The sequence below is a fragment of the Xiphophorus hellerii genome, chromosome 13 (assembly GCF_003331165.1).
Source record: "Xiphophorus hellerii strain 12219 chromosome 13, Xiphophorus_hellerii-4.1, whole genome shotgun sequence".
NCBI classification, from domain to species: domain Eukaryota; kingdom Metazoa; phylum Chordata; class Actinopteri; order Cyprinodontiformes; family Poeciliidae; genus Xiphophorus; species Xiphophorus hellerii.
This window is the reverse complement of record NC_045684.1, coordinates 14259026-14282209: the sequence shown is the minus strand read 5'-3', so window position 1 is coordinate 14282209 and position 23184 is coordinate 14259026. Positions and strand designations below refer to the sequence as shown.

The 23184-nt window shown below is 36.6% G+C and overlaps 1 protein-coding gene across 6 annotated transcripts in view; it reads right to left on the bottom strand.

Moving 5' to 3' along the window:
- The window catches only part of csmd3b (CUB and Sushi multiple domains 3b), a 642306-nt gene that overhangs the window by 186983 nt on the left and 432139 nt on the right, over positions 1 to 23184 (bottom strand). For 5 of the 6 annotated variants that reach the window (XM_032580262.1, XM_032580264.1, XM_032580265.1 and 2 more), the window contains one exon: positions 5946 to 6153. In XM_032580262.1, the coding sequence (XP_032436153.1) occupies positions 5946 to 6153 (208 nt within the window). The remainder of the gene's footprint in view (positions 1 to 5945; positions 6154 to 23184) is intronic. The other variant, XM_032580267.1, reaches the window with a different exon arrangement.

Here is a 23184-nt window from a genome sequence, read left to right as displayed (position 1 = left end):
CACACTCTTTATCTTACAAAGCCAGTTCCGACGCCATCTCTCAAAAGAATGCTAGTGGTCGACCAGATCACAAGCCCACAAACTGTCAAGTGGATATCAATGAGAGCCATGGTGTCAAACTTTTGGTAAAATTGGCACACGGCAACCAAAGCTGAAGTGGTGTAATTTAACACATTTAAATACAGCTGTAGCCAATTCTGAATTCTTCCTGAACACTGGATGAAATGGTTTGGGCTTTTAACCCTCTCGCGGTCTTAGAGCAATGCTCAGCAGGAGTGCGGCAATTGTCACGGATGGACAGCGGGTAAGCCGGGGGTTTGTCCTGTCAGACTCATAAAAGCACACACAGGGTCAGTCAACCCTGCCTGACCGAGCACAGAGTAAAAAACTTGTGGGGTCTCAGTGACCCTGCCTCTTAAGACTGTGGGAGGGTTACGTAATCTGTTTTTTCTTCATTCCACGTCCCTGCTATCCCTAGACAGGCATGACTAGAAAAAGAATAGAAACAGTTTAGGATTACTGGTGGTAAAATGAGAGGAGTTCAAATGATAAGTGACGGTTTCTGCAAGATGTGAAACAGCTCTTACTAATACTGAAATTAGATCTGAGGTTATACGCTACAATTATTTAATTCTGAATGCGAGGATCAGATTTCAGTAAAAAAAAAACCCTCAAAAAAACCAATATCAATTACTCGAGTTAAAGGTTTGTTATGTTTCAGTTTCTCCCATCAAAGAGAACAGCGATGAGTAATGCCATTTAATTCCATTTAGAGCCACAAACAGAAATAAAGCATCAAACAAAACTACTACTTCCCCCCCGGAGGAATCAGCTATTTGCTTGCATATTAGCGAGATTTTAGACTTTAATTATCTTGCAAAGGTTGTGCCTAATTCAGATGCGTTGTTAGCAAAGGCCAAACGATATGCAATTCAAAGCTTTGGAAAATCCTTTCAATTCTAAAACCCTGTACCAACAATTAGCAGTCATTGGACTCCTCAAAGCACTTGCCTATTAATAAACATAATTTATGTCTACAAAGCAGAAAGGAGCCTTAAAGATGACAGCAAAGCATTTCCAGATAGATCTTTGTTCAGTTGTCATTGCTCTAAATGACATATACTTGTAAGAAAAGAGGTCAAAATGAAGAGAACAAGAACAAGAACATATTTCAATAAAGATGCTCAAAAGAGTGCTGGAAAGAGAAATCAAAGTGTTTCCCTGAGTGAGAAAAAGACTTTCAAGAAGATTAAGCAGGCTCTGGTGTGTAGCAGCATTGTTCAAATGTGCAAATGCATAAATGTGACCTTAATGTTAGAGTTGGAAGATTAAAAACAACCCGACCATCTAAGTAAGCCTGAAGCATTTTGGGAAAAAACTCTCAGGACTGATCATATTAAAATAATTTTTGTGGAAACAATAATAAGTATTTGGAAAAGATAATAATTTTGTGAAAAACACGCTTAACTAGTAAAGAAAAAGGACATGGGTAGAAAATCTTTGCTTACAATATTTCATAACAAAATTAGCTAAAAGTGCAGAGATGATAGTTTGGACAAAAGACTAAGGATCCTAAACACAACCAAATATTTACAAAACACTGCCTAAATATACAGAGGTGTACCTGCTTTCCATAAGCATAAGTTCTCACAGTCACATAATCTTGGCATGATAATAAAATCAAACCAAAAAAGAATAGTTCATAATCTGCTTCTAGCAGCTGCTATGGCTGTGGACTTGACCCTTATCAAATGCTAAAATACAAAATAAGATTAAAAACAACGAAACACCTTTAGAATGACTCTTCTATTTATTGCAAAAATATGTATTTTTCTAGATAACAGAATCATAGCATCACCAGGCTAAAATTAACTGTCTTCTTATCTGTCTTTCTTACAGTAATTTGACTTGATGAATCCTTCTCAAAACTTGGCATATCTAATTTCCTTTAGAGATTAATCTTAATCCTAAAACAAACAGAAGATGAGAAAATGACAGTACTTTATACAGCCTTGTCCACTATAAATTTTTTTTGCCAAGTTGTCATGCTGGTGCACCCCAGAACACTAAATAGTATGTTACTTTCAGTGGCAATGTAGAAAAACTTGTGTTGTAGGAAAGGGGAAAAGTTACAGACAGACGGATGGACGAAACAAAGACAAAAAGTACAACTGAGGTGAAGGGAGATGTTTTTCTTTAAAGATGCTCTGCTTGGTTTCAATGACAAACAACATAAAAGGTGTGCGTTTGGGTGTGCACATGTATAAGTGTGTCTAGCGTTGGAAATAATTATAGCAATTAACAAATAGGGACATAGTTGTCTCATAGGCCCAAACACACCTCGTTGAATGCTGATGAGACACGAGGAGTGAGTGTGCATGTTTGTGAAAAGTATGTAAGAAGTGACAATGAGCCTGTGGGCTTCTGTGCTGAACACTTCATTTATATATGTTGGTGTGCAAGAAACTGCAGCCCTGCAGCAGCTGATAAATGCACATTTTTCCACGTTTCTGTATCAGAATATCAGCCATTAGCTTCCTCTGCTCATTTAAAAATTTGCATTTCGATAATTAGCTTCTTTTCTAACATTGCCAATGGACCTCGGTATATTAACACTTGGTGACGGGAGGCAGTTCCAAAGGAATCAGACAGCTTGACTGGGTATTCGTGGAGATAATACAACAGCAGAAGGTTAAAAGGTTTAAATTTTAGAACAGATGTTGGTTTAGTATTTTTTTTTCTCTGCTGCATGGTGCCTGTGTGATACAAAATGGTGCACAGCAGGTAAGAGATGAGTAGAGTCAAGATAATATTTCTCAATTTGTTGACAACTTGCAAAGTTATAGTGACACTGATTGGTATGCAAGGCTACACAGTAGTGTAAATATATAAGACCCAAATTTAGCTGCTCGTCAGCGAAGAAACTGTTAGAGAAAGTTTTAAAACAAAGTATGATACTCTTTATGCTATTTCAGTGTTAAGCCCTTTTACAAACATAATGATGATAAAGTAGGTAAATATATGTTGTTTACAGTTCAGGAGAAGGGAGAGATTTCTGTTTACCGAGTGGCTTTATGTTGATTTGAAGTTGCAAGTATTTTCACAAGGACAAAAATAACTAATGATAAGACACAGGAAAAAAACAACAACATACCAGCCTGATTAGAAAGTCATGCAGAAATACTCATGATCACACCTACATATGAAGAAGCATAAAAGAAAAACACAAAAAAATATGTAATAGCAACAATATGTCGACATATACAGTAAAGACAAATGTTAATTAACCATATTTCCAATTATAAGGTTGAAATTATCAAGATGTAACTATGTGGTTCTAAGCAATTCTTGAAATGAGATGGATACAACCTCAAATTTAACACTAAAAGCAATGATTGCTATATAAAAATAGCAATTTCATAGCTTCCTTATTTGGTCCCAGGAGTGCAGGCTGGCTTGTGCTATACATATAGTTCAGGTGTCAAATAAATTACCCTTTTGTCTGCCTGGGGATCAATATGGTTTAACGCCTAAGGTCAGTACAGTGAAATAAGTTTTAAACCAGCCCAAATTTCATTATGCTTTAATACAAAGCAGTCAGACCAGCTTGCAAATTTCCAGAGTGGTCTTGATCAATAGTTCTTCAGGATTTCTGAAGGTCATTGATCAGGTCTTCAGTGGATTTTTGACCCCATTTTCTGTCCAAACCCAGTACCTGATTAGTTCAGTAAATACTTAAATCTGAGAAAATTGTACAATTGGAAGGAAAAATGTCAAATGCCAGGCCTTAAAAACCTTCCTACAGAGAAGGAACACTATGTAAACCCATACACATTTAAAACTGAAAAGTTCAGCAAAGACTGGATAGAGAAGTTAAGAGACATATCAGTTTCTAATTAATCACATTGTGCATGCCCCTTTTCAGCTCAAAGATTCATTGCTGTTAATATGCTATTTAATTTCTGTTAAACCACAAAAACGTTTTCAAAAATGCAGCACAAGAAATAATTTGTGAAACATTGCAGGTAGGGGGGCCTAGCAACCCTTGGTCTCCATGCCCTTCATAATTGTTTAAAAAGTAGACAGATGACCACAAATCTGGAAAACCTGAAACCAAAGTGAAAAATTTAAAGTGCTACAGTCCCCTTACAAACCATGAACAACTTATTTGCTGGTTTCTGATCCATTCCATGGTATATTTCTACAGGCACCTCTTCTGCATTGCTTCAATGGATTTGCCCTACAAATATGGAGCTGTTTGCTTCCCCATCATCACACTTAGCCATACTATAAAGGTCGAATCACCATAAGTGTGTTAGTGTTTTTGTTTCGCATGCAGCACTCGTTTAATGCAGCATTAATCAAAAGTAAATGAATAACTCAGACAGTATGCAAATTATTGTATGATATAATATTGTGCGTAGAAGAGCATAACTAGTTAAAAATATTATTAAAGTTTGATCACATTTCAGTGGTTGCTATGTTAGAGCTAACTTACCCATACTGTTTTGTTTTTTTTCATGACTCCTAGCAATTAAAAGCAGCATGATGGGGGTTTGAACCTGTGCAGAAACGCTCAGGCTTGCCTGGGAGCAGTTACCATTATTACTTCCAAATCAATACACATGCACACACTCTAATATCCCTAACCATGATTAGATTCAAATTGGTTACAGCAACAGCAATGGTTGATCAATACCCTAATTTACCAACAATCAATAAACAGCCAGAGCAATAAAATGTTGTTATGAGTGAACTATTTGAAAACACATGAAGTGCTGTTGAAAGTGGAACCATCAGAGATCAGTTAATCCCTCTGTGACGTATGAGCCATATACAAAGACAAATAATAACTATTCACTTGGAGTCAATACCAACTGCTTTATCTTCACAAAAACAAACTTTATTTGGTATTTATATTATTTTATTTTTTTTCTTTTCTACATTCTCCTACTTGGGTTCAAGCTTACTTTTACTACTCACAATATATATATTTTTGCTGCACTCCTTGGTGTGGTAAAATGGTGCCATAAAGTTAGCAACAACTGAAATGTCAGGTCAGTAATGTCAAGCAAACTTTTCTTTTCAGTAAAGTATGGATAAGGGCCAGCATGATTATTATATCACCAGACGGTGCTCGGCTGCCCGGTATTTGATTGGATATGTCAGCTGTACCCTGCCTGCATCTATGGAAAAATGGGTTTTCATAAAAGGGAAAACTATTTTTAAAACATTGCTAAAACTTTCCTAACTTTAGTTTAGTTTTATTTTAGTTTCGTGGCTACAGATTAAGAGAGACCCAGTTGCCTTATGGGGTACACTGTCAGTCTTCTTACAGTATGCATAATTAACATTGGACTGACACTCAAATCTTCTCCACATGTTTTCTGAAATGTAGGTGAGTAGTCCATTTGCCTCAGACTTAAACCAGTTTCAAACTAACAAGTTTATTACAGCAGGTATTATCTTGTTTTAATCTATTTTTCTTGTTTTTATTTTAATACCAAATTAGCAAGCACATACACATAAGACAACACAAGCACTGCAATACAAAAAACAATATACTGTAATTCAGCCATATTTTCCACAAACAGCAGCTAAACACTGACAATAACAAAACACTGGGACCTTACAAAGCAGAGATAGGAAAGAATATCATATCAAGTTTCATGTTATTTTATATATAAAATAAATAAATAAAAATATATGCTGATAATTATTGTTATTATTATTAAGCTCTTATCCATAAGTCATTAGATACATTCATAGCTCACAGCAGCCATTATGGATCTTGAGAATAGGATTAATGAGAAATCTCACTTTGCATAACCAAGAAATTCAGAACAAACAACAAATGACACATTTTGTCACAAATACCCACTTGTACTAAAAGCAACACTCAGACATTTAAAAGTAAGCAAAAAAAAACAACAAAAAAAACTCACCAGATGGTTGGTGGTTCTGAGCCCTCCACTTCCAGGTAGTCATACTTTTCTTCGGTCTGGAAGTCTGTAAAGATGACAGAGATGGTGTCTCCGGGTTCGGCCAAAAGGATCCAAGTACAGTCGGCTTGGTTACCATAGTTGCCGGGGTAACCGGGACTGGTCACCACCCCACTGCCGCCCCTCACAGTGCCCCCACATGTGTCCTCAGCTGTCAATCAAATCAGAGTGACAAATAGAAAACCTGGGTTAGGGAGAGGAGGAGGGACTGAGGGGGCGGACTTTTTTTTAATTATTATTATTTCATTTTCAATAAAATTGCTTCCTTTTTGGATTTTAATTCTTTTGTTTTTTTCTAAGATTTGATGAGTTAATTAAACTCAACATAATTTATCAAATTAGCATTTCAAAATCTAATTTGTGATACACGTAAAGTCACTTCAAAAATCCAAGTCAGCCAGCCCAACTCCCCAACTCTCTCCCTCTAGGAGGTGGCTTTTCCCTGTTGCCTTAATTTTTAGTTTCCCATGTTTTGCTCTATGTATGTTATTGAATGTTAGAAATGAATGACTGTTTCATGATTAACTATCAGACCATATTAGCAAACTATATTGTGAAAATATGGAGATCTCACAATCACTCCTTAGATATGAAGTAAACATGAAAAACATGTCGATGGCACAGCTGAACAGTCTTTGCCAGTACGTCTTGTAGAATAAAGTTTTACAGTTTATGTTATGGCCAGTTAGAATTAGAAGTTGGGTTCATGGGTTAGGCTGCAATTTCTGTAGCATTCACAGCTGCTATACTCTCCTCATACAAAATCAATAATATGCTATGTTTCTCATTGTAGCTCCGCTCTCATCTCCTCCAATCACCACCTAGGAACTTTGGATTGAATTGGTTGCCAATTGGCGGATTAAGAATCATATTCTATTGAACAAATGGTTTTGAAAACATTTTAAACAAATGCAATAAAAGATTTTTGTGAAACTTTCTCACAATTGGTGATCACATCTGATTGATAGCCTTGCATAGCTGCTTGTAGTAGTGATTACTGTTTAACAGATAAAGACACATGGATTGCGCTGTGTACATGGCATAAATTATACATATAATTTATACAGACACTCACTGAGAAAAACATTCCACATTGCATCTTATTGAGTCAATGGTACACTGGCTTTGGTCTCACACATGATCTAATATTGGGAGTCGTGAGGAGTCCTCACATATTATTTACATTGGAAAGAAAACCAACACAAAATGTGCCCAGCCAGAATCCCATTGACCGAAAAAAATAAAATAAAATAAAATAAACGAAAAAAAAAAACACACAATGTTGAACATTTTTCCCCAAGAGTCAAACTCTAATCTTGGTATAAATTATTCCTGTATAATTTATACATTAAAGAGGCAATAATTCATGGAGAACACTCTTATAGCAGACAGGTATTTCATTGCCTGCCAGAAAGTGCAAATTTGGATGACACCAGATTGCTCCACAGCCCATCGTATGTTGATATCGACGGCGTTTAGAGAAGACAGTTATTGTGTACACACCAGATGGGTGTCATCCTTAAAGTGCACTCTCTGAGAAGCTGAAAAACGACATCCTTTATAAGAGTGCAGACAAGCACTGTCAGGTGTACATGCACATGCTTTAGGCTCATCCACAAAATGCTGGCTTGTAAGGAAGGGTGGTGGGGGGGAGATGCATGTACAGATGACAGAGATAAGGTAAGGGATCAAGCCAAATTCCACCCACAAGAAAGGAGTAGTGAGAATATATATATATGTATATATTCTCAGGACAAAGACAACACAGGAAATATAGGGGGTTAGAATTAAACAGGGACCAAACAGAGGCAAGCACTAATCAAGGAAAAAAGAATTGAGAAGTTAATTTTGAAGAAGGTAAAATTACTGGTACAGACTGTACCAAAGAAGAAAGCAACAAACGGAGTGGAAAACAAAATAATTGGTTTAAATTAATTTTATGGTGGACACAGACTGCTTCAATTGATCAGTGAGGGAAATTCACACTAGACATGCAGAGCACATACACTCATCATGGTTGCTAATTTTGGACTTTTCTTGCTTTATTTGAATGGCAGAATTTTGAGGATGTAATGATTACATATTTTCAATAAAAGTTAAAAAAGAAAAATTAGGCAAACAAGTTTGAATTTATGGTATTAATCCTCCAATTAATACATGGGCAACAACTTACAGATGAACTCAAATACATAAGTATGGGCATATATACAGTATATATTGGCTGGTTGTGTTAGCACTCATCTGATTAGAAATCATAAAGTCAATTTGTATCGGCTGGTTTCCTGTAATGGCCCCAGCTTTCAAACATTATTCACACTTTGTTTGTAAAAAGGTTGAAGTTTAAGGCCATTCAGGAACAAACCAGTTTTGACATGTGTTTTATAATTCAAGTGTTTGAATCCACAACCTTGTCCAGGTTTCAAACATCTGATCCACACGGTCACCCAGGAACAAAAAGAAGAACCTAAGAACTATCAAAGTTCAAGATGTTCACCAACTGGACGATGCTTGAACACCTAAAGCCAGTTCAGTTCTAACATGGACTGCAAGGATTTCACCTAAAAAAAAAAGAATCCAATTACTTCAAAATGGGTTTGAAGTAATGAAACTTCAAACTCAACTTAAATTTTTCCTGCACACATAATAATCCAAATATCTTCTGGAGTTACGTTTTGGTCAGAAGAAAGAAATACTTAGTTTTTTTTGCTACTGTGATGGAAACGATGCTTGGAGAAAATCGAGGCTTTTAAGCTTAAGAAGACTAAACCAATTACCATGCATGCTGATGAAGGGGTGTTTCACTGCTATTGATTCTGGTGCATACCACAAAGTGGATGGAATAATCAAGATGATAGATTAACCTCTAAATACTTCAGTCTTAATTAAAACCAACACATGAATGGTTTAAACTTTTTAACAAACCATATGGATCAGGTGTGACTTGACACGGGTCATTTCACCATTTTATAAATATAGATAAGTATATTTAGATAGGACTAAGGTTGCTCCTGAATATTGTTTTAAACATAGCTGATAGTAATATCCAGCACCCCAACAAATGACACATATTGAATTGATTCAAATACATAACTAAAATACCATAATTTATACAAAATTTGTACCAATTATGAGTGTATGTGAACTTCTGACTGAAAATGTAGTTGAAGTTACTGATGCAATGAATAGAAAAGAAAGGTGTTATTTATTCTTTGACAGACATTCATCTACTGTCTGTTGGATCAGTCCCACAGAAAAAAAGAGAGGGGGTGGAGGGTAAAAAACATAAAATAAAACAGACAGTCAGTGAGGCAGGAAGACAGAAAGACCATTCAGCTACCCAGACAGTCATTTCACCACTAGACAGTCAAAGAGATTTGTGTAAATGACCCAACAGGCCAAACCAAGACCTGCTGAGGTGCCATCATACTTTCAGGAAAGCAATGAAGCATTGTGCATTTGGTGTGTGTCTGGTGTGTGAGAGCACTGCTTGCCGGATGGCAGCTGTCACCGGTTTATCATGACAACGGCAGGACATCGACAAGCACTGATGGACACAGACCTGCACTCTCACGCGCATCCACACGCATACACACATGCACACCCCCCCCCCTTCCAGCCCGCAGGCATGTTCATCTGCCAATGACAGTTGACAGACAGATGGAAATCCCTCAAGGTGCACTGATTTGTGATGCGAGTCTAAGTAAGGTAAACGAACTGAAAATGCAAGAAAATTAGCAGTAAGCTTGAAGGGGATTGCAAAGTTTTATACTGTCAAATTTCAGATCAAGGTGTATTGCATCTACTTTCAGATTACACTGGGTAAAGGGTATTTTCTGTTTTAATGGTTAACTGAATTGGCAAAGACACACAATCTTATTAAATTAGTATAACTGTAGGATTTAGGCTAATTGAACTAACTGAGGTTTATTTTTTCCAGGTTAGGAGAATTCATAAAAGGGAAACTTCCCAGTACCATATAATAATATGAGTCAGAGGTTCACAACAGATTTATTTGCTACTTTGATACCAAGGCTGATGTATGATGTGTATATAAAAAGGATGTAGATATTGTTAAAGTTCTTAGATAAGTTTAATTGTTTTGAGAAAACAAAATCAATTATGCGAATAAAAAACATCATAGCTTGTAGCATATTATTTACAACCACCTCAACATAAATACTGCATGTGATATTTTACGTTATCAGTGGGACTGCGATGCATTCATGCTTAAATTAGATTAGACCGTTTTTCAGCAGCTATTTGGTTCTATCATGAAAGAAAAGGCAAGTTCAAAACAAAATACCTGAACTAACTAAAATACTTGAAATGAGCTGATTGAGGCCTTTCATTTTTAGAGTAGTTTTTCTGAATTTAACAACGGACCCAAGGGACATTGTCATATTAGAGGTTTGATAATACATCAAGCTCACAAGACAAAACATGATATTGGGTTCAGTAGGAAGGTGATCAAGAAGAGACATAATTTGAACAACGTGGTTGTTCAATCCTGTTTATGTCCTTGTTTTCCAAAGTATAATAAAGAAAACAAGTTTCATAACTTGTTTGAAAGTATCTCTGTAGTCCTATAGTGGTACTACATAAGAAAGCTCTGAAGCAGAAGCAACTTAGCATTGCTGCCAGTTATATTCTCAAAGTGTTTACAAAATGTATTTTATATATTGCTCTATCATAGTTTATTTTACTCCAATTGCTGTCACAAACAATTCAAAATTAGAGTTTCTTCATGCTAACATTGGCTACATACTGTAACTATAGATTTTACGAGCACAACCTTTACCCCTTAAGGCTATCACAATGGATCTAGCTATATACTGTAGGTTATAATACTTTACTGCTGCTGTCACATTTCCCATCTTGCTATGTATTGTGTTGTTTCTAAAATAGTTTTTTGGGGGGTGTAACGTGAAAAAACTAATAGAATTTTGTGAATGTTTTAAAATTTTGTAATAATTGACATATGTGTTGCTACTTTTGATGCACTTCCACTCAGCCTAGCGTGCTGTTGTGGAAAAAAGACTATTTTACCAAGCACAGTCAGGTGGAACCACTCAATCAGGTTTATTCATATATTGTGCACATTACAGAGAGCTTGCAGGACAACCAATAATGAAGCAGGTCTGGGTGAAAAGCTCTGCCGGGCAGAGACAACACATGAGTTTTATACCAAGGTAAGGAATCCACCAGACAGTCTGGTTCCCTTGCAGCTGCAGCGAAACAACTTCCAACCTTGTGTATGTAGCCCAAACAGGTTCTTTTGGTGAGAGTTGACAAGCATTTTATATAACATGATCAGCAGATGTTAATTTATAGTAATTTTCCACCACAGTGCTTATACCAAGAAAAATGGTGTGAGAATCATTTCTGGTGTATACATTCCTTTTTCACGACATCATCTCATGGCTTTTAATTTATTTTTTCTATTGATGGGTCAACAGTAAATGAAATTCAGATGTAAATGAAGTAAATGAAATGAAGTTTCCGGGCTCTCTCTGTTGCCCCGAGTGTTAGTTATTAGTAATTGATTATTTTAGCAAAGACTTGTTCAATGTTTTTATAACCAAGTGAAGTTGACCAGTCAGAGAAGGATTCTTTTTAGCCAACTTCACCATATAACTGAACAACATCTAAGAATTTTATGTCAGTAGAGGTCATCAAACCTCTAACAGGTCACAAAATGTGCCTAAAAGTAAATCTATCTTTGTAATGCGTCAAAAAAGCTCACCTCTATTAGGATGTAATGTACAAATGCTACTGAAAATCTTGTACTAATTTTATCATTTGGTAGATAAACACTCTATAACCAATGCACATTTTATCAAGTTTGTGAAAAAAAACTCAGACCTTTTAATCTTTGGCTGCAAATGTATCTATTCTTTCTGAATGGAATCATGCACCTTAACTTGACTTGAAGCAACCCGAATGCCATGCAATGTGATAATCTCAACCGACACATTATGCAATTAGGATCCTCCCCAATTTTGTTGCGTGTCATCGTGTGACAATGAGACTGAGCAGAGACCACTTCAGGAGCAGCTGCTCTAATAAAGAAAGACATTTATGGCATGTTCACAGGAGGGAGGGGGAGATACCTTTAGCCATCTGATTACCTTCACTTCAATGTGCATGCAGCCAACATGACAAATGACTAGAACGCTTTCGATGTAGGATCTGCTGTAATAATGGGTAAGCATTTCTAGCGCTCCAGTATTGTGGAACATTTGTGTGGCAGTGTCCAGTATTACAGTTTGCACATTTATTTCCTTTAAGTCACATTATTCCATTTCACTCAATTAAATCAGTAAGTTAATTTTATGTGTTCTTAAAATCTATCCATCCATTACTGAAATTACAAGAATATCCATATGCAGTTTGCCAAAAGCCAGTTAGGGAGCACAGTAAATGTGTGAGATGGAGCTCTGGTACAGTGAGACCAAAACAGTATTTATCTGATGAAGAAACAATGTTGTGACCCCGTTCTAATCACTTTGCTACAATGTCATTTTACACCTTTGATCAGAAAATTTCACAAGGACCACACGTGTCATTTTATACTTGACTTGAGAATATTTAGTACCCACTTTGACGATTGACAATATGAACCATTATGATACACTCAAACTCTAATGTAAAGAGAATAGGTTATGGGATTTGTTTTATTTAATAGCAGAAGAGAGCTCATAGTTGTTGCAGGCTTATTCTTTGAAAGATTCCACTGTGTATTATTTTGTGTGTGTGTTTTCTTTGTTTTTTGTTTTTAATTTTCATGCTGTAAGCTTTAGCTGTCTTCTCTTCATCCTTGTTCTTGTTTTATTTGGGTCATCTGCTTTCCATGTGATCACAATGTTTGCTCATACTCTGTATTTATTAGCATTTCCCTGTGTTTCCCCCTTTAAGTTAATCAGTTATTCCATTCAACACTTTTTCCTTAATTCTCTTCAGCTCCTTGCTTTTCCCACAGCTGCTGCCTGTTGTTTATTAGTCTCATCTGTCTTGTATCCAGTAATTACAACTGCAGCTTAAATACCTCTCCATTTTGTCAGTACTTTTCCAGCGTCATCCATTCATCCTGCCTCCAATGCTCCCGAGTCATTGTGTTACCCTCTGTTCCTGTATTTTGTGTTCTTTTAGTTATGCATTTTATTTGATAAAAGCTAATTAAACTTAAAGCAAATTAAACCTGCTGCTTAGATTTGGGTTTTACACAACGCCTAAATAGTAACCAGACCCAGAAGCAATAAAAACAATGTGCAAAATGAACTTTTTGGAAAATGTCTTCCAATGAAATAAAATTTTGAGAAATTTGATCTTTTGTTATCGTAATTTATTAGGTAATTTATTAAAATACTTCCCTGCAATGAGAAATAAACTGAAACAAAATTGTCATCAACATGGATATAAAATGGTTTGTTTACTGGTCCAAAACTAAAGAAGGTTGGGACAAAACAGCAGCACACAAATAAAGAATAGAGGTTTGAATTGGATAAGGATTCACTCTTGGAAGATATTACAAAATCCCCTCATCTTCCTCAGTCCAATAAAACCACTGTATACCCTGAGTCTAGTGGTGCAGTTTCCAGATTTAACATTAAATGTCATACTTCTCCGTACCACAAAGCAAATAAAACATTGCAATATATGTGTCATTAAGAGTCAGACATCAATAAAAAACTGAAATAAGTATATATATAAAACTGATAATATATCAGAAATGTTTAATATTCTGCATGTGTTTTATGCAGCCTCCAAATCTCCTTTAATAACTCTACCAGCTTTCATTTCAAGAAGGAATTGTGTTTTTTCAAACTGTAGTTTGTAAACATGTTTTGTCTTTGTAATGACCTGTAAAGTCTAGCGGATATTTTTCTATTTAAACATATTTTTGACCTTCAGCCTCGCAAACCTAGAGGTAAAGAATGTACCTGACTTAAGTGCAGTGTAGTTTTCTTTTTTGCTTTTATCTCAGATAACAACATGGGGAGACTGAAGTCAGGCTCATGCTACGATGCACTGACCCACATGAGGGGGGGAAAGTTTCTTTGGTGGAGGCTTCTATATGTGTTAGCTTGAGTGTGAAAGGAAGAGAGGGGTAGACTTGGCCATGTTGCCTTCATTTCTCATCACATCACCAAGTTGGCTTTGCCCTTTTGCTTGCCTTTTCATCCTTTGCTCTTTCTAAGCTCACCGTTGGTGTTATACCTCCTCTCTTTTGTTCTTCTTGCTTTTTCTGCATCAAGATTTTTTTTATCTCGTCTTCCACCTACCTGTCATTAATTTACTTTTTCGCCTTGTGCCTTCCTACTTATCATTCTTCCTTCTCAGTTCCTTATTTCTCCACTCACACTTCCTCGTCATCACCAAGTCCCCCCTCCTCCCACCGCTCTCTCTTGCTGTTTCTCTCTCATAGCCTGGGGTGCTTTGATCGCTCGTTCTTAGCCTCCTTATCCTGCCTCCTTCTCTCCCATCCGTTCATCCCGTCTTCCCCACTGTGCTGTCATCAATATCACAGTCATCAGAGAATTCCTTCTTTATCCTTTTCAGTCTCGCTGTGGTTATCTTTAAGATCTGACTTTCTGCATCTCACTCCATGTCTCTCCGTCTCTCCGTCTCCTCCTGTTGATTGATTTCATGTGTAATGGCTCTTCTGGCCTCGTCCTCTCTTTTTCCAACCCGTGCTTTCCTTCCTTATTTCCCATAACTCGTCTCTTCTTCCTGCATCTTTTTGATAGGCAGATCACTATCACCGTCAGATTCGCAGAGACACACACATACTCAAACTTCAATCACGCAAGACCCAAACCCGGCCAGCCTCTAAGGATTATGGGCCATCTATATCATCCCCTCCTCTCCTCTTGTCTTCAGGCTGTATCCATCTATCCCTTCTGCTCTTCTATGTACAACTGCCAACTCATCCATCAACCTCTTGCCCCCTATATACTGTAAAGCTGGATATATATCAGCTGCCCCATCTTTTCCCCTCATCTTTTCTTCCACACATTTTATAGTTCAGTGTACCTGCCACGAATGAACAAATAGACCTCGAAGGAAATGTGTTAAGTATTTGCACACATATGGTGCTGGCATTATTTGTTACAAATTACCCTCTGGACTGAGGAGCCCGTAGACATTCATCCAATTTAATCTGCAGCTGCACTGGGTGCCACACTGCCTGGCCATGCAGAGGGTGAGATTTTTATTAATGGTCTCAATGTCACTTTCAGCATCCTGTCATGCCAGGATGCATTACATGGTTTTGAATACATTAGAGTAAGACCTTACTGGCAATGCTATCAAATCTGACAATCTAATAGAACATGTGACATTGTCAGCAGAATCTGACTTAGTCTTTTGGATATGATTCACCATGAAGGCTTGTCACAATAAGCAATTTATCGATTAATTGCTTGATAAAACGATTTTGATAATTTCCAGATGCAAGTTTGTTTTTGTCGTGTCTGCCCCTTTTTCTAACAAAGAAACTGAATGACTTTGGCGCATAAAGGTATTTCTCCCCTTTTCATTTCCTTAGCGTAATGGGTTCCTACGGGGAGCGACAAATGACAGTGAAAAGAATCAGTTTTCCGCCACTCTCCAACACATGGGAATTGATAGCGATGGCAGCCACCAAAGTTAAATATTTATAAGCTTTCCTGTGTTGCGTCACTAGCCCGCATGTGCTACACACATTTATGTGTACAAGCTCAAAAATTCACATGCACAGATTTCACCAATCATTTGGCTGGAGGAGGGCAAGGGATTGTCATCTTGCAATGCAGGTTCCATAAGAAATGAATGGAGAGGAAGCTTGTATCGGTTACTTGCCAGGTCCATGGTGTTCTGCCACATAGTGTAGCATGAAACCAGAGAAACGCTGGTTTAAAAGCTGAATGTGGCAGCTGCAGTCTGGGAGCATTTTGAATTCAAAATGAATGATAGGGGTGAACCAATGATATGCTGCATTTGTCGTAAAACAGTAGCAACTATACATGGCAATACAACAAACTTGTATCTGCACCTAAAGCATAATGATCTGATACAGCTTGCCAAAAAAAAAAAAAGAACTACAACCAAATTTATAAGTTTTTTTCCACAAAAAGTCCTAACAGGTAGTATTGCCTGTTTTTCCCCTCTGAGCCTAATCATTCATATATTTTGAAGGGCAAATTTGTTTATAGAGACCTCATAATCCATTTTATTTGCTTTTCGCTTGTTCATTTAGTTTGGATATTTAGAACGTCTTCCAGTTCCACTTTTAAATGTTATTCAGAAATGAGTTTATTGATCTTTGAGAGAGTTTACTTGCATTATTATCCAATTTTTATGATAAAAATTATATTTTCATTTACAGCAATAATTTTTGGGACAATTAATCGCTCCACACTCTCCACAGTTGATACATGAATGCTTGGTTTGAGGGATTGCTGAGGGATTGTATTTTGCATTGAGTCAATGATTCAATGCATTGCTACATACTCAACTAGGAGGAGTGGATGCTGAAAGGCAATGACTCGAATCAATCTGTTGAGTTTCCTTAGATAGAAATTTTTTTTAACTAATTTGAATAATAGACTGAGCCCACTGTACTGCTTGATAACTAGGATCAGGTGGGATGTCTGTATGATTGAATTGGAATGATTTTTTGTAAAGTGCCTTAAGAAGAGATTTGTTGTGAACTGTGCAAGCATTTAGGCACCCCTGAATAGTTGCCATGGGAGATTCAAGGATTCCTCAAACACGCACGAAAGAATCAAAGCAACACTCCAACTATGTTTTTGATGAGGGAATAACATTATAACATTACTTAAAGATTGTAAAAGCTGATTTTACACAATACCAGCCCATAATAGAACAGTTTTAAGCCACATTTTACCTCTTGAGAATTAGTTTAGACACCTCTTAAGACCACTTCCAAGCAGCCCTGTCCTGACAGCTTCGCAGACTTGCTCCTCGCCTTCTTTGTGAAGCACATTCTTTGTGATGATGTTGTTTTGCTCCTTCATGATGAGCAAAGCTTGATGTAATGATCTTTTGATGGTGTGGTCACTTTTTGTCTACTTGATAGTGCTTTGGATAAAAGTGATCGAGTTTAATCAAAGTGTTTAAGAGTGGAATGCACTGCTCCCTGAGAAACCTTCTATCCAGCTCTGATTTCACACCGAGAAAGCTCTTTGTTGCTCAGAATAACAATTTGACTACTGACACTTTCACTTTGTTCTGATGGCACTGTCTCAGTGTCAGAAAGCTCCTTCGTAAGCAATGTTCAGTTAGAAACCTCAGCAAAGGCTATAGTTATATCGGATAAAAAATAGTTTTAAAGAGGTGCGTTTGACAGGGCCTTTTAAAGGAACAATTGATTCATCCGGCATAACAATGAACAGAATAAGCATGTTTAATGGCACAAAAAATATGTCATTAAATACTTAAATACATAATTTATATTTATTAAGAAAAATAAATACAAAAATGATTTTAACATATATGAATACAAAATTTGTAATGGTTTAGGGTTGTACTTATTTAACTAAGTATCTCTATTATGCATTTCATCGTTTAAACATTTAAGTGGGACCTTTGGACTCTGATACCTCCATTTGCTTTACATTTTGTAAAATCTAACACTGTTAAACTAATTTTTGTTGGTAGCCTTTAATTCATTGAGGCAAAAAAGAATCAAAACTGAAGTTCAAGGACTTCTAGGGGAATCTGCAGCCAAAATTAATTGATAGGTATTTTTTTTAGTTGATTTATTCATTGATATATAAAATTATGCATAAACAAACGAGGGTTTGTACCATCTGCCCTCCTGTTTCTTGGCTGCAATTCTGCTGCACAGCGGACATATGGGCTTTAGAGGCATCGTTGTATTTGCCAAATGTAAAACCATTTGGAAGTGGAATAAATGCTGATATGTGATATTACTTTGCAAAGTTACAGGTCTTATTTGATATTGTGTTCCAGCTTATAAAAACAGCTGAAGCTGTTGGAGAGCAGAGTTTTAAATCTCCAGCTTCTGATTTGTACTCTTTCTGTGGGTGTGCATTAACTTGTTGCCCTTGTTGATAAGAGGTTTGTTTGGGTATTTCAATAGCAGAAGTGGATAAAATCTCGCATTCATTTCTAAAACCTAAAAAATGTAAAGCTCCCAAGCTTGTTGGTATAAGTAGAACAAATACCAACAATAACACCTGAATGACTCATCTGTGCAGCTGCGTTTATGACTGCAAGCTAGGAACTTCAGATTTTTTTTACACTTCTGTGTTTTATACAATATTTGTCCCTCTATTTGCTTTTGTATTTCTCTGTAAATCTTAAAGAGTTTTGCTGGAGACATATTGCCCAATATCCTCAGCTTATCAAAGTTTTATTTTAGACTTACAGTCATGCTGTTCAGGGCATATGCACACCCACACACAAGTAACCATACTGACCTTCAGCTCCTCCCACCATATGTCCACAAATCAAAGAACAGATGCTGTCTGCCAGTCAACTAAACAGCCTGACATTTAGGGCAATTAGGGCAGAAGAGGGCAATTTAATGGTAGATCAACAGATTGAGGCACTTAAAGAGGAAAACTGATTGATAGATAGATTACTATTATAATTAGTATCATTTTCAGCCCTGTCCATATGAATCATATTTAGAATCCATACAGTGAGATAAAAGTTAATATTCCATAATTACTCTAACAGTTTTTGTTCAAGTTTGACCCTAGCGATGCCATTTAGTATTCATATTCTCTAATCATGGCCTATTATGCTCATTTCCAGTTTCATATCATTCCAGCACATAAAAGTGACTTTCTGTGACTCATTCAGAAATAAAATATTAAAGAGAATGCTACTTTTTCATCTTAGCAGTTCTTATCTGGTCACAGAGAAACAATCTTAAATTATAAACGTTTTACAAAAAACAATAAAAATAAAACTGAAAACAATCCCCAGTGCCAGAATTATTGGCATGTCTGATATCAATACATATGAAACCAAGGATATTTATTCATTCCTCTTTGCACTCTATGAACTTTCCATAGTTTTGCGTCCTCTTATGCTTTTTTTCTGCTCAGCTAACCTAAAAATATTCTCTATGGGATTTAGGTTTGTGAGCTAAATGGACAAGGAGGTTGATTTTGAATCTGGTGAATAATTTCTGATCAGAGGAGTCCAAGTCCAGGCCTCTGTGCTACCATCTTACAAGTTTTAGATGCATCACTGTAGCTGAATCAAATAGATTCACTCCCTCACCAGCAGTCATTAAATTCTGCAGAGGCCTTGTAACAAGCACTTCAGTTGATCTAGATGTGCTGCAGAAGTGACGTATGTAAAGGTTCCAGGATGTTAGCTCTCGAGGACTAGATCAGGGCTCCACTGTTTTAGATCATGATCCCGCTGAATGACCCATTTCCTGTAGAGGCCACAAGATTTCTGTTGAAAATCTTCCGGTGTTTTAAAGAGTTACTGATGTCATCCATGTATGCATGCGGATTACAGTTAATTCTTACAATATCGAGAAGACTTTTGTACTGTGTCTTCATGATGTCTACAACATTACATTAGATATCTGGGAAGGTTTTTAAAAACCAGTTTATCTCCAAAATCAGAGCCTTTTTTCTAAAAAAAAAAAAATTAAATAAAAAAAAAATTCTGCTTTACTAGTATTGTTTTTAGATTCTATATACAAATGACAGCAAGTCAACAACAGGCTCACCTGCCAGTCAATTAAACTGCCTGCCATTTAGGGCAATTAGGGCAGAAGAGGGTAATTTAATGGTAGATCAACAGCAAACACCCAAATCTGATCAGCACTGTGAAAATCATTGTTTTTTGCTGAACCATAAAAGGATCTCAAATAATCAAGACCTCAAAGAAATTAAGACTTTCACTCTACCCTGTTGTTATCTGAGTCATAGCCTATTCACTCAACAAAACAAAGTAAATGAGAGTACTAAATTAGAGACAAACTCAAGGTAATGCTAACCCAAAGGAAACAAAAACTATCAGAAAATGTAAAACTGCAAAGTAGACTAAAGTAAGCATTTGGAACAATAGACTAAAGCACTACTGAATAAAGATCCACTAATCACAAATTTATGATAGGAATAGACAAGAGGTTTTCCATTTCTGTAAAAAAAAAAAAAAAAATTCAGATGATTTTTTTTCAGCTGGTTTTAACATGTTATATTGTTTTTAACACAATTAATGTTAATGTTGCTTGTCATCCCTAAAAGATTTAGATCACTTCCTTGACTGCTAGATTTACAAATGATTGCCAATATTCCTAACGCCAGTATACTTCAGGATAATCAGGAAGAGTCAATGAATAAAATAGAGCAACATTGCAGTAATATGTTCAGTCTTGCTCTGTCGCAGTTTCAATGAAATCAGTCCATGCTTCGACAAACAGCTTCCTGTTAAATAGTTACTTATGCATTTTGTGCTTCCTCTGATATACCTCACAATACTTTTGGGGTCCTTTTCTCAACATTTACTCTGAAGAGTGTTATTGTTACCACGACTTGGTCATAAAGGGGGGAGGGGCTGTCACTTATGGTCACCTGATGATTTTTAGATTCATCTCTTGTACTAATATCAGAAGCCAGCTCTGTTATTACATTCAGCCAAATAAACAATACTAAACAAATAGCTCCTGCATCACATTTCTCAACTTCTGGAGTGTCCATTCGCTCTTATAACAATTCATGTGCTAAGTTGAGTATTTCTAAACCGTGTGTGTTTCACGTTTGTGCGTCTTTCTAGGTTTGTGTACATTCTGGCTATTTGAATGTGCTTTCATCCATGTGCATGGGTGAGGCAGAGAGGCACAGAGGAGGGATTCTGGGGTATTGGCAAGAGCTAAATGTCATCTCTGACTTCTAAAACAAATAGCTCCACACTTAGCGTTTACCGCATCAAAGAGCCAACCAAATTGTCTCGCACCTTTAAATCATTTCTCCTGTTCCTGTTCTTTTCTGTCACATCCTTTGCTTCCCCTAAGCAGCTCACAAAGCTGTACATCCAAGACAAAGAAATTCACACATAAACTGAACTCAAGTTAAATGGGTGATGCAAATATTTGATTTGCTGAATCTTGCTGGAAAATATCCCTAAGCCAGTCATGCAGTGATGCCATGAAAACTGAAGGTTCTCTCAAGAGCACTTTCTCACACTGTCAACAAAACTGTCATCCGAGTCACAGAAGCCATTTCAAATGTGCAGATAATGCACTGAAGATGACAAATGGACATACTTAGTTTTTACTGGAGCTCTGGGGCAATGGTCTGCTGAGCAGGACCCCATTTTTCCTTTATCATTTGTGCTACGAAAGCACTCACACAAGGACATACCTTTGCTTTGGGTAAACATGCAGTTAATTTATTGTGCCTTTCAGCCAAACGGAGTTAATAAAAACACAAATGTATACTGTAGTTCAGTCAGAAGCACATCAAGAATTTGACCCACGTGTTAAAATGCATGAACATTATAATACAGTGCTTGCACAACCACAATTTTCAATGAACAGAAGGAAAAGGTATGTTTTTTGGGGTTTTTTTTACAAATAAAAAATATGAAAAATGTGTCATGCATCTGTGTTGAGGTTGTTTAGCTCCGTACTTCAAATGTGGTGCAACCAATTGTCTTCAGTCTTCACCTAATTCATATGGAGCCCACGTGTGCTATCTAAACCCCTTATTAATACACTTGTTCTGTGGAGCCCAACACTAACACTGGGCACACCATTGTCAAGCTGGATTGAGCTAAACCCAGGTTTTTGGAAAAACTTGTTAGGAGCTACAAAAGCTGGGTGCAGACTTTCATTTTCCAACAGCCAGAGCGAAGAATGGAATAGCTGGGATAAAAGCTTATTTGTGTTCGGATGACACTGCTAAAGTCCAGACCTAAATAATTAATAATTGAGAATATTTGACAAAATTTGAAAATACTTGTATAAAAGAATAAAATAAAAAGTTTGAGCCCTTCTGCAAAGTGAAAAGGGTCAGTCCTGAAAGACATGCAGCTGTAGTTGCACCAGATGTGGTTGTATAAACTACAAACCCTGCAGGGGCTGAATACAAATGTATGCCATACTTCTTAGATTTTTTTTTTGTAAAAACATTTTGTATCATTTCTGTTATACTTCAAAGATATTTGATAGCTTATTTTGGTCTAATAAGCGAAATCAAATAAATTACATTGGACATTGTGGCTGTAACAAAACAAAACATGAAAAAAATTTAAGGGGAATGAATTGTTTTGCTAAGCACTTCTAAATACAACATAAAAACGAGCATTGGGATAAACACGCTCTTGCCACACTGGTATTAAAGTAGTAGTAAGTAACATTTGGAGGCTACTTAGGGCACTCTGTGGTGCTTTGATGTGTTTGAGTACTTTTAACTGCCACTACAAATGACAATGGTGTCTAAGTTAATTGGTGTGTTATGGAGACAATTTGCATGAGAACAGAGAGCTAAAGTTATTGAAAAAAAAAGAAAAGAAAAACTACAGACAATGAAAAGTGACGTGTCTTTCTCAGAAGAATTATTAGATTACCGTCGCCAAGCAGTCACAGTAATAAGGTTCTGTCACAAAGTATTAAACAGCAAAATGCCACATGCCTCAAGTTATGACAGCCTTTCAGAAAAAAACTTATTGGGAAAAAATATTTAACATGGTCATTCCCAAATAGTTTCTGACACACCATCTATGCTATAAAGAGACATGAAAAGGCAAGTGCAACATGCCAGGGATCAAGCACAACTATAATTTCTAATCAGGATTCCGGGTGATATATAAAATTTACCCCCTTGTGATCGATCCAAGCAGAGATATGGGTCGATACAGGAAATAAGTATTCAGCAAGATGATTGCATGTATGGCTGTCAATGATTTAAAGGTGATGTACACATGGAGGAGATTAAGGCTGCCCAGAGACAGACGTAGCCTCTTGTAAAAAGTCTCACTGACTCTACATGAAGTTGTTGATACTGAGATCTAAGAGATCACACACTCTGTTTCTGAAAAACTGTAACAATGAACACAAAAGTTATCTACAAACCTTTACATGTACCTTCACAGAGAGAGTTATTTTGATTGATTTGCATTTTGAAAAAAATATCCTAATTCCAGCTTCAACAAGACAGACAATGAGCCTATAAGATTCTGAATG